This window comes from Eleginops maclovinus, chromosome 13 (assembly GCF_036324505.1).
Source record: "Eleginops maclovinus isolate JMC-PN-2008 ecotype Puerto Natales chromosome 13, JC_Emac_rtc_rv5, whole genome shotgun sequence".
Classification (NCBI taxonomy): domain Eukaryota; kingdom Metazoa; phylum Chordata; class Actinopteri; order Perciformes; family Eleginopidae; genus Eleginops; species Eleginops maclovinus.
This window is the reverse complement of record NC_086361.1, coordinates 18,776,770-18,789,536: the sequence shown is the minus strand read 5'-3', so window position 1 is coordinate 18,789,536 and position 12,767 is coordinate 18,776,770. Positions and strand designations below refer to the sequence as shown.

At 42.0% G+C, this 12,767-nt stretch overlaps 1 protein-coding gene across 1 annotated transcript in view; it reads left to right on the top strand.

Moving 5' to 3' along the window:
- csmd2 (CUB and Sushi multiple domains 2) overlaps nucleotides 1–12,767 on the top strand; it is a 217,242-nt gene that overhangs the window by 114,715 nt on the left and 89,760 nt on the right. Inside the window, 8 exon segments of the mRNA XM_063899890.1 lie at nucleotides 1,921–2,103; nucleotides 3,982–4,172; nucleotides 4,407–4,542; nucleotides 7,203–7,397; nucleotides 9,040–9,178; nucleotides 10,869–11,056; nucleotides 11,738–11,926; nucleotides 12,489–12,605. Coding sequence (XP_063755960.1) covers nucleotides 1,921–2,103; nucleotides 3,982–4,172; nucleotides 4,407–4,542; nucleotides 7,203–7,397; nucleotides 9,040–9,178; nucleotides 10,869–11,056; nucleotides 11,738–11,926; nucleotides 12,489–12,605 — 1,338 coding nt within the window.

The following is a 12,767-nucleotide window of genomic DNA, read 5'->3' as shown; positions in this document are numbered from 1 at the left end:
CTACTTAGTGGCAAATTAAATTGTCCTAAAATTAAATGCATGATGTGACAAAAGGAAAATCACGGTGATTTTAATGTAATGAAGTGTAAAAGCTACTCTGCCTTGTCGGAACAAAATGAACTCCGTAATGAGTCATTGCTAATAAAATTAATCTTTTAATAAAAAAGTTTTATTCTTGTGAATATTATTTCCAACATGTCTTTTATTTCAAGATAATAGTTCCTTCTTTATATTACTTTTGGCTTTTTTGATGTCCATATAATTTGTAATCGTCTTGTTTCATTGTTCTAAAAGGTTATTGTTCTTTTAAATCATGCAGAGCACGGTGCAACTTTGTTTTAAAGCTGCTTGATATAATTTATTATTATTTATTTACATTATTATATGTATTAATTCGCTAACGTTGCGTTAGTTAGTATCACTTACATTAAGGCAATACAACAGATAATACAGATATAAGGCGCCAGACAGGAATGGCTTTGTTTCATTTCCTACTGCATGGTTTGGCTCGACTCTACTCTCTTTGGTACTTTGCTGAACCAGCACTATTTTATCAATAAAACAGGCAGTAGATCGGCTCAAAAAACGGTATATATAATATGAATAAAGTTGCTTTAAAGTGGCCCTATTATGCTAATTTTCAGGTATCAGAATTGTATTTGTGCCTCTACTATGACATGTCTCCATGCTTTAATGCTCCAAAAGTGACTTTATTGTTCTCATACTGCCTGTGCTGCACTTTTTCTGTCTGAAACCAGAGCACAGTCTGCTCTGATTGGTTAGCTCACCAGCTCTGTTTTGATTGGTCAACTGCTCAGTGACGTCCCGCCCCTTAGCATGTACATGGTGTGGGAGCGCTAGCCAATAGAAGAGCGAGCGTTACATAGTTACATACTTAGAGTGTCGGGGAAATAAACTTCCTCTGGAGGGAACTTTGGGATTTCAGTCTTTGCAGACCATTTACTTGCACAAAAACCTATATAACACCCAAAAATGTAGTGTCAAACACTTAATGAAAATGTATGATTTACCTGTAGTAAGTAGTGGTAAATAAGAGAACATCCTATTTTGTACGTAGGGTTCACTTCCTGTTTTTCCGCATGTTAAGAATGTATTTTTCTAACTGCTCCGGTGGGAATAAGGTGTGGAATGGGCTGGGTGCTCTGACATCCAGCGGTTAAAAGTTGGCTGCAGAACAGTGTTGTAAAGAATGATAAGCAATGTCATTTTTTCCAGACTACAGACTCCATGACTGCACTATTCTGGCAGGCTTCCACAGTCAGCAAAAGAAAAAAAAAAAGTAAATTGGAACTAATGAACTAATTGGGTTTGGGGAAATGTCTTTCGATTGGCTTACCTGGGACATTTGCTGTGTCGCAATAAAGGGTCACACAAAAACCAGCAGGATTCAATAATTCCCTCTTAATAAGCTGAACACACATTTTCCTGAAACTGGAATTAATGAGAGACAGCACTGCTGGTTTTGATTTAGTCTCAGGTCCTGCATCTTGATAGCATTTATTACCCATGTAGCAGTATCGTGTCAATATCTGCTGGAGGCTACAGTCAGTTATAACCTTGAGTTGAGATGTTTCTCGCTCTCTGCCCCTCCTCCTCTCCCTCTAGCTCATCCGTCAGTGTTTATTTAGAAAACTAGAGGAAATACACTTATCATGTGCTGCAGGGCCACCATGGCTGTCCGTGAGGCTAAACAATAGTATTTAAGATAATGTGAAGGTTAAACAGAGGACAGCCGCGGTGTTGGGTCGCGTTAATTAAATTGTAACCTTTAAATGTATCACTACTATGACTCAGGCTTTATTGTTCAACCCCCCCCATTCATCCGTATGTAATAATGATTTATCATCAATGTCAGTTTTGTGTATTAAATATTCTTGCCTTTGTGTTTATTTTACACAGAAATTGACCAGGGCAGTTGTGGCGATCCTGGGATCCCAGCGTACGGAAAGAGAGAAGGCGCAGGTTTCCGTCACGGGGACAGACTGTACTTTGAGTGTCTGCCTGCGTTTGAGCTGGTGGGGAAAAAGAACATCACCTGTCAGAAGAACAACCAGTGGTCCGCAAAGAAACCCAGCTGCGTGTGTAAGTTCTCCCGGAAGCCTCGTGCTATTCAGATTCCACAATCACCACGTGCCGACATGTGCCATAAATATGTATGTGTGTGCAGATGGGTACAGGGAGAGCTGCATAATAAATGATCAGATTATCCCTGCAGTTTGCCCAGCAGAGGCGGTGGAGTTTGAAACAATAGGAGTGCTTATTAGCTAATTAACGCCATGAAAGACAAACACACAGACTGCCGGAGTTAGAGGGTGTGGAGAGCTGACCACGCAGATAATGCCCACTATTATACTGGCATAATTGACAAGATAATAGGATGGACAAAAGGTGCAGTGTGCAGATAAACATCACCAGGCTGAATGACAACACTGGAACATTCTGTTTGTTACGTAAATATTACACAAACTATTACAGTAATGTAGACACTTCTTTCATTGGATTTGATAATGTCAGTTTGAGGATGTGCTTTTCTAAATGTAGAGCTGTTCATTACTCTGCATCAGGTACTAGGCATTATTATTACCAATATAGTGTATGTATACGATTAAACACATTCCGATCAAATCTGGTGGCTCACAGTCTTACCATGTTAGGGCAAGAGGCAGACACCCTGTCATCTCTCCATTGAAACTGAGGATGGTAATATTAAAAGCCAACATTGCTCCTGCACTGCTTGGTAAGCATTTGAGTGTGATTAATTAAATAATGAAAAGGAACCGGCTGTAAATTCTGATAGTTGTATTCCCATGACTTGGCTATTTAAAGCCTCTGTGCAAATGTAAAACCCTATGAGTGTTGACTAAGAATTTCTTCAGTAAGGGCAGACCTAATTGTGTAATTCTAAAAGTTACGACTACAACCTTTCCATGTTTCTTTTTTAACTTTGAACTCAATGATGCTTACTTGGTGTTGATTTTGAGCTTTCTGTTAAGTTTAAGGTCATTGAAATGAAATTGTTTGATCCACCTATGCACATGTTTTAAACTCTGTGCTATTTGAAACATCCCCTTACAGAGAAAGATCCCAGAGCCCGGACGCTAGACAAATCTGCCTTTTCATGATCTAAATTTCATCTGAAATGTATTCAGTCTTAGAAAATTGACAAAGATTCAGAGTTGTTTCAGAAATGGGTGCCCATGACAGCCTGGTGGTGTTCCAGTGAAGGTGTCAATGACGTCACATTCATACCTGAGCACATGCTGATTCAGCCTTGCCAGAACACCAGGAACAAAGCAGAACTATGTGCGCTGGCTTTTCAAAGAGGGCCACATCTGCCCAGTAACATACCGGTATTGTGCTGTTGCCTTCCAAGGATATCCATCTGAGTAACTGGGATCAAATGACAGCCTTGACAGTTGTCAGGGACGGAGTTCAGAGCCTTTTTCATTTCATCGCCAACGCAAAAGACAATTACTACTTGTTACGTGTTGTAATATTCAGATTGGCTTAAGATGTCTCTATCCCCATTGCATTCCTCAAGGCTAACTTGACAATATTTGTTTTCAGTGGGCTCTTCCCTTCATATAACGGTGGATAAATAGTAACACAGAATAAGCTACAAACATTTTTATAACATGCAATTTTCATCAACATCAGACTTATTTTGTTTTCTTACTTTTATATCCAGTGGACCAGTTGTCATCCTAAAATAACTGTAATAGTATACCTTTAAGTTCTCATGCTCATGTACACAGTGTATTATGGTGGTGCCCGCTGTCTCTATGATGTCTACAGAATGTGTGATTTATACGAATGCATCTAATCTTATTGTCCCTCAGCAAAAGTAAACAGAATTTGTTGTTCAGCCTCCTAAACAACATTCAGTTCATGTTGCTTTGTTTTATTCATCTTCTTTTTCTCCCTTCCTCTCTTGTCTGTATCTCTTTATCACCGCTATAGTTTCCTGTTTCTTCAACTTCACCACTCCATCCGGGGTGCTCCTATCTCCCAACTACCCTCAGGAGTACGGCAACAACATGCACTGTGTGTGGCTCATCATCAGCAACCCTGAGAGCCGCATCAATCTGGCTTTCAACGACCTCAGCATGGAGAAGCAGTTCGACTTCCTCTCCATCAAGGATGGGGGAAAGGTACTGTTGAGTTGGAGCTGTGTCCTCGGTTACTTGGTAAAGCAACTATTGACATGTCATTGTGTGTGTGTGTGTGAGTAAAGGCAGCCTGAAAACACATTTGAATGTGCCTTACTCTTGGTGAGTTTGTCCTTGGTTTCGTTATGTATTTTGTATCTGTTTATCTCCTGTAGCAGCTGTTCTCTCTCAGATTTCATACTCTTTTCAGCATTTGGTCTCATGTGTTGTTATCAGGCGGAGTCTCCAATCCTGGGCACCTTCTCCGGTAATGTCCTACCCCCTCCGCTAACAACCAGTGCCCATGTGGCCCGGCTGGAGTTCCTGACAGACCACACATACACAGACAGAGGCTTCAACATCACCTTTACAAGTGAGTATTAACCTCCAGTAAGAAATAGGGAAGTGTTTAAAGCTTATCAGCCTGCTCTGACTGGTTGTTTAGTAGTCCACTGTGTGTACAGTGTGTGTGCACGCATGAATCATCTGCCATATCTTTGTTTCCCATGGACTGCATAAACCCTTCAGCAAAAGATTCCAGTCGCATAGAGAAACAACACAAACCTTGTCTCTATTGTCTAAATAGAAACTAGACATCCTAAAAAAGATGCGGCCTCCTTACCTGACAGATACATCGCGCCTGTGTTCATTATGTTCTATTCTGGGTAGCTGCTGACTTCTGAGGAAACTCCTGATGGGTTTCTCACTCTGACGCAGAGCATGCAGGCTGCATGCTGGTAAACCCATTTCATGGATATACTGTACCGTGAGGGTTTGGCAGCAGGATTATTGCTTTCGTTGCATATGCATTATTGTGAAATGAGCCTGATCTTTGCATTATCCACATCCCTATATAAATATCTCCCTCGTCTCTAACCCTAAAAGAGCCACAGAGCTATTGTAGAGACGGTAAAGGTGCCGTTGGGAGGTTTGTCTTTATAGCTTTGTTGTCCATTAGTTGCAGTGACTCACTTTAATGCAGGCAATGAAATGTTATTCTTACTTTTACAGTTTGTTGCTCTTTATGCGGTCTGTTGTGCTTCTCATCTTGAGTCTACCACAGTATCATAGTTCTACTTGAGAGCACATCATAAGTTAGTGAGGTGATCGTATCATGCATAGCATCCAGCCACAGTGGTGACACATTTGTCAGACAAGAATATAAGTTATTGCATTAGAAAGACATTCTTCAAAGAATAAAACCTGCCACAGAAAAGGCTCCTTCCCTAAAGTGCAGCTCACAATTCTTTATATCCATCCAACCAAATTATTCATTTGAAATGAAGCACATTTTACTGAAACATGTAGCCTTTAAATCATCGTAAAATGAGCAGCAGAACATGAAATGGACTTCATCTTTAATCTCAGCTAAACCTGTCTGTTTCTATTACTAATGTTAATGTACCTGAACGCTACTGTGCACACAGATATACCCTTGACTTTTAGTTCACTTCAGCATCACATATGGCGCTAATCGCTTTTCATTGAGCCTGTATCTTCGTAAATTGGGTTTTTAATCAATCATAAAGAGCCATATCATCGTGCACGTCAACAACAAATTGCTCTTATATAAATAATATTTGAAACAATATCCCGTGTTCAAAAGCCGGATCATGTCATATGAATGTCTGCAGTTTAGAATTTCCTGATCATTATAGTTATTTATTTGTTATATTGTTCCTGTTGTAATTGGTGCATGCTATACTTAATACCTGCTTTGAAGCGACCATGTTTCTGACACTAAAATATGTTTAACAAATTCTTAAAACAGTATTAACAGATAAACAGATAAACACATCTGGAAAGACTCAATATTGCACTTAATTAGGAGTTATTTAATATACTGTGGTGGCTAGAATGTAAAATGGCAATATTCTCAGAAGACTGATGCTGTATTCGGTTTCTAGCTCTTTAAACAATTTCTCCTCTAGCTAAAAAAAAACCACCAGCCTACCCAGAATGCTTTTGGGACCTGGCTTTAGCTCATTTGCAAGCATGTCATCCACCCAACCCAGGTGTGTCTTTAAAGCCACAATGTGGACAACACATGGTGGCTAATGCATTCATTAGCAAGTTAGAGGAATAAATTACCAATGCAGCGTGGTAAATGAATGTCAGCAGCAGCTAATTGAAGATGACGGTTAGTTCCTGAAAAACAGTGTCATCTAACTGCAGGACTGTTTTAGGGAGGGGGGGGGGGTGTGAGGGCTGAGCGGACAGCTTCCGTCATTCATGTTAATTAAGGACATGCCAAACTGTATTGAGGGGATTTTTGGCACATTAATAAATAAGATGATCGTGATGGATGAGGTTTGCCTGGCACTCTGTTTGGGTCCAACGGCTACGGAAGAGGGATTCATCAACACCTACGCGTGTCACCCACCTGCGTGTGTGTACAAGAGTGAGAGCGAGAGAGTAAGTGAGAGGGAGAGAGAGGCGCAGGTGATGTATTTGTTTACATGCCTTGTTCCAGGGTTATGCCTCTTCTTGTGTGACTGCGTCTCTTCCCTAAACTGGTTCCTGGCTGGAGTTTCACTGAGAAGCTCAATATATAAAGTCCCGATGATGTATGAAAACTATTTTCCCCCCGTTCTTTCACTCCACGTATCATTCCAGCCATGTCATCCGGCGCAGATAATGTGCATACAGTGAGGTTTCACACCCTTTGTAATCACTGCAGCGGGGTGAATCAATGTGACTCACTAAGTGAAATAAATTTCCTCTTGTTAAATGCTGGCATTGTTAAATGCTGACAGAAGGGAGAAAAAAGTTTTGTCCAGAAACTTGGTTAATTATTTAAGAGTCTCGATGAAAAGTAGCGTCTTTCCACAGAAAATCTTATATGTGACAAGGACTAATACCAGCAGACATGCAGGTGACTCTTATTGTCTTCAGAACGATCAAAAAGTTTCCTTACATTCTTGTCACTAAATGTTTTTTCTGGCTTGTGTTCCCTTTGTAAGACTCATCATCTTCTCACGTCTATGTCCTCTCCTTCACACTCACTCCATCTCCTCTCTTTATTTCCAATAGCCTTTCGCCACAACGAGTGCCCGGACCCGGGTGTGCCGGTTAACGGGAAGCGCTTCGGTGAGAGCCTTCAGCTGGGCAGCTCCATCTCGTTTCTGTGTGAGGAGGGCTTCGTCAAAACTCACGGCTCGCAGACCATCTCCTGCATTCTCAAGGACGGCAACGTGGTGTGGGACAATGCTGTCCCGCGCTGTGAAGGTGAGTCAAACTGGTCTTTCACTGAGATTCACCTTTTCTTCCCCGGGTTTTTTGAACGTATGACTCAGTTGAGGAGAATGTTTTTTTTCTGTTAGATGGCATGAAATTAGAACCTATTGCTAGCGACCTGTATTGGTGCATTAAAAAAAAACCACCTCCTTAGATTAGCTGACACTGTTTTAAAAATGGGTAAAGACAAATGTATTCCATATTTTTGAACAACTCACACATTGTATGAGTTGTGTCTCAGGATAATCTGGATAGAATCAGTTTAAATATGCAGAGGGATTTAAGTCATTAAGAGGAATGTGCATGTCTTTTCATCGGAGAGCATTCGTACCGTGGTCGAGCGTCTCATTAGCAAAGTGCCCCGTGTTGTCACTTAAAAATGGATGAAACTGGAGTATTTGTTTTTATGTTCTTTCTAGCTGGTAATGTAGCATAACTGAATATTGTGATTGTAAAGAGATTATTTCTTCTGCACATCCAAACAGTTGAATGGATTGGTGTGTATAAAAGGAAGGAAATCAATCAACATAAAATCAATCTAAAAATGGATTTGCTGCTTCGTCTGTGATGGATTACTACATTTATTTTACAAATGTTGCATATGCGATTAATTAATATCAATAATATCATAAATTCTTAAGACTGACTAAATCTGACTCTCGGGAAGAGATGGCTGGTGAGGATACAGAAGCTTTGTTTTGCTTTTACAGTGTCTGTTGTTGCACACATGCTGTGCTTACATGCAGATTGCTGAACCATCCATTTACCCCTCTTTGACTCAATATCAATAAACAATTTCCAGCAAATCAGGAAAGGCCAATAGAGCTGGCAAAGCGGAGATAAAGCTAGGTGTTAACCAGCTCAGGCTGTTGGACACCGGGAGCCTATCGCATTAGGCACGGACCGGGTTAGAGCTCTGAGGGGCCTAATCAGGCTCTCTATTCACGGTACGCAGGAGAGAAACCGTTACGAAAACATGTCACTTCCCCCTGTGTGCCAAGGCAGCTTTGTATTCCTCCGAGGCCATCTATCATACCCCTGCGTTTGTAGAGTAATGCGTTTTATAGATGTCCTTCAGTATGCTGAGTTGGCTGATTAAATCATTCCACTTCAAAGGGAGCCAGGAGCTGGTACTGTAACTGAGCCCTGCTCTGTGTTCTGGTTAAGGATAGGCGCTTACAGAATGCACGGCAAAGTGAAGCCCGTAAGAGAGACGAGGAGACGGGGGTCGACGTGCTCAAGTTTCTTTTGTGCTCGCGATCAAAGGCGCTCCGTTTTGTCGGTTCGATTGTGGCGATGGCAGCACCTTTGAAGGGAGGGGGTTTGACGGATTTAAAGACAACAGCATAAGGGAGGAGACGTATGCATGCACATGGATATGTAATGCATGTCCTTGTGCATGCATACACACGTCCGATGAAGAGGTATCCCCCTAGGAGAAGATGGTTAACCTTGAAGTGAGCCGTCACCAGTTTGCATTAGAGAGACCCCGGCACTAAAAGAAATAGGATGAGCCCCGACTGACGCATGGGATCATCTGTGAACACTGTCATACATCACATGTGGGAGACATGCATAATTCAATCTCTATCTGTTCTTTTCTCTCACTCCCTTTCTTCTCTCTCTCCATCAGCCCCATGTGGAGGGGATCTGAAGGCTCCCAGTGGGATCATCCTCTCCCCCGGCTGGCCAGAACTATATAAGGAGGCCCTTAACTGTGAATGGATCATTGAGGCTCCTCCAGGCTACCCCATCAAGATCATCTTCGACAAGTGAGTCACACAGATTGCAACTGCTGCTGCTGCGTCAATGTTTCTCTTTTCTTCTTTTTTTCAGGGCAAACTTTACTTTACCTTACATAAACCTTACATTTTGTACACTTTTTATCCCTTTGTTTAAAGAAGACATAATGCTTATTTCCAGGTTCATATTTGTAAGTTGTCTCTACTGTGACATGTTTCCATGCTTTAATGTTCACTGCAGCTCCTCTCCTCACCCTCTGTCTGAAACCAGAGCCCAGTCTGCTCTGATTGGATAGCTGGCCGGCTCTGTTTTGAGTGGTCAACCGCTTAGTGATGCCCAGCTTCTTAGCCAATCGTGTACCATGTGTTGGAGCGCTAGCCAATATAATTGCATGTGTTGCATAGTGCTTTCACTATGTTACGGAAGTAAACAAGGGAGTCCAATGCAGGATATTCAGGCAGGGGGCGAGTGTGTGTTAGAGGGAACACAGGGATTTACAGACCATTTACATGCACACACTACTGGAAAGGGAAAACCCCAAAACGCATGATGAACCCCTTTAATGTCTTCTCCTGTCTTCTGTGGTAGTAGATCTAATGGTCGTTCCTATACACCACCAACTAGGATAACACTATATTTTAGTTAGTGCGCACTCATAAGTATTTAATTCTTGCATTTCATAGCTCCTCCCTAATGATCCTCATATGTACACACAGTTTAAAACACACATGTACTACTTAAACACCACTGAAACTCAAAGGTTCTATATGTACATGAGTTTGCAGTGCATCTGTAAGCGGGGATGATCCGTCCAGGGGAACCTCAGAGATGAGAGAGAATGTGTCCTGATGTTTGTGGGAGATGGAGACGTACAGTCGCAGGATGAAACGCTACATTAGCGCTTTGCTAAGACTCATCGTTGCGAGCGCATCTCGTCGTCGTCCCCGACACGCAGGGCAGAATGAATTCAACATAAATGTGTGTTGCTCTTTAATTTTTATGTAACATCAATAAAACTCCACAAACCGCTTCATTTAGATGACATGGTTCTGAAGCTCAGCAATTTATTCATGGCTTTGAAGATGAGTGGCTCTGGCAACAAAGAGAGAAATACAACAAGCATGCACACACACACACACACACACACACACACACACACGCTACACAGATCCACTCATGCCAAATGTCTCAGGATTTTTCTAAAACTCATCATGTGCAAATTAGAAATAATGCAGCTAATTTCTAATTAGCATGCGGGTTAAAAGCAAAATGTTCTGGGTTGATATTAATTCAAGCAGCAACCTCTTTTATTCAGATTGCAGAGAATGTGACATTTTAATCAATGATCTTTTTTGAAATCACAACACTGGTTTTCAGTTGGTCTTATAATCAGTTCATCGGTGGAGTTCCTTCATGACTGCATTTCTCTTGTGATGATTATTTTCCCCAAATCAAATTAGCCCGCTTTGAGATTACAAGATATTCAGCTGAGACTTTATCCAAAGCGATTTACAAAGTCTTGAACCGTAGACACCTCAGGGAGTGATCTGGGGTTAGTTATCCTGACTCTTCAACATGTTGACTGAAGGGTCTTGGATTGCAGCATGCACCCTCTGAATCAGTGCATTAACCCCCGGAGACATAGCTACTTGGGATCCAGTCGAGAAAATAACTTGTGATTTCGATCAATCAGCTTACATTGTTTTACTTTGTTCTCAGGTTCCGCACTGAGGTCAACTATGACGTCCTGGAGGTGCGCGATGGACGTTTTCCCTCTTCACCTCTCATTGGCAGTTATCAGGGAACCCAGGTTCCCCAGTTCCTCATCAGCACCTCCAATTTCCTGTTCCTCCTCTTCTCCACTGACAAGAGCCACTCGGACATCGGCTTCCGCATACGTTACGAAAGTAAGAGCTTAAAGCGTGCTACAGAACTCGCTAGAACAAAATCTAACCCACGGCCAAAGACACAGGATGGTAAATGAAGGGTTTATTTAGCCATGCTTCACAGACCCTAACAGCCATAAACCTTGTTCACCGTACTAGTAAAAGGATGTCTTGGATGTAAATACAACCTCCGCAAGCTCTCAATTTCACCATGAAGCTGTTTTCATTAGAACACCTATAATTAGAAAGTAAATGGGGTTAGATTGTTGTGTGAGATATCCCTGCCGTGGCACACAAAAATAAACACTGCAGTCACTTTAACCCCACTTCGGTTTTCAATCCTGCTTTGAATCCAAACCTTAAAGCACTCCTATCTACAGTCCTACCTCTGTGGCTTGCGCTGGTAACCTTTAGAATCTCCTCTCTGATGAAATCTCTGCAAGGCTTAAATAATTCACTGCCAACGTTACTTAGGCAGAAACTCTGCAAGACGGAGCGGTAGCCGAAACTTCTCATTGGTTTATTCCTGTTGAAGGGGATGTTCGAGTAAATAATTTATCGGGATTGCTTTTGGAGTGCAAAATACCCTTTAACTTTTCCTGACCTCCAGTTGAACTATTGAAAACAGGAAATCAGGCTAATGATTTTCAACACCTTTGTGTGGCTGGTTTTATTTCCCCTCTTTTGTCTCTCCCTCTCCAGCGCTGCAGCTCCAGTCGGATCACTGCGTGGACCCAGGGATTCCTGTCAACGGACAGCGGCACGGCAACGACTTCTACGTGGGAGCCTTGGTGACATTTAGCTGTGAGGCAGGGTACACACTTAGCGACACTGAGCCTTTAGAATGTGAACCCAATTTCCAGTGGAGCCGCCCCCTGCCTAGCTGTGATGGTATGTTCCATAAAATTGACCTAGAAATGAGTGGTCTCCTGCCAGTTTTTCTCTTGTTCATGAATAGGATTAAAGCTAAATTCATTGTTGTATGTTTTTCCAGACCAAACATGAGAAGTACTTTGCTTCATCTTGCATCACATTTAAATAGCTATTCCTGAGTTATTATAAAATCCATATGAGATGATAACATTGCTCTCAACAACTCTTGTTTTAGGCTTCAAAAGTTTCTGCTTCATTTCATCATAAATGTTTTATATGTTAGGCCGTGAGCTCGTCCTTTGATGTTCCACTTTTTCTTCATCTGTAAATGCTTTTATATGTAAGGACACTATTGATTTCTGCCCACTCCCTAATTGTATTGATGATACCACTCCTGCTGTGTTGGAGGTCACCCCTGTAAAATGTATTTCACTGCAACGGAAACGGACAGAAAAGTTTTGCCATTTTTTCGGGAAGATGTTATTTCTGTCTTCCTCCACTTAGTTTTGCCCTTTCTGATTTTGCCTCATTTCTCTCTCTCATCCATCTCCCGCTGTTTCCATCTGCCCTGTGTCGTCAGCTTTGTGTGGAGGTTACATCCAGGGCAACTTCGGTACCATCCTGTCCCCTGGCTTCCCAGACTTTTACCCGCACAACCTGAATTGCACGTGGATAATCGAGACCTCCCATGGCAAAGGTGAGCAGAGAATTTCCGTGTCAACACATGCAGCAGCCAAATTCAATTTCCTTTACAATGTCATTTCCCCCTACTGAGTGGCCTCTTTTATTCTGCCGAACATGCCGTCTCTTTAAGACGGGAGCGCTGAGAGGCTGGCCCAGGGCTACGGTGCCACGGGAC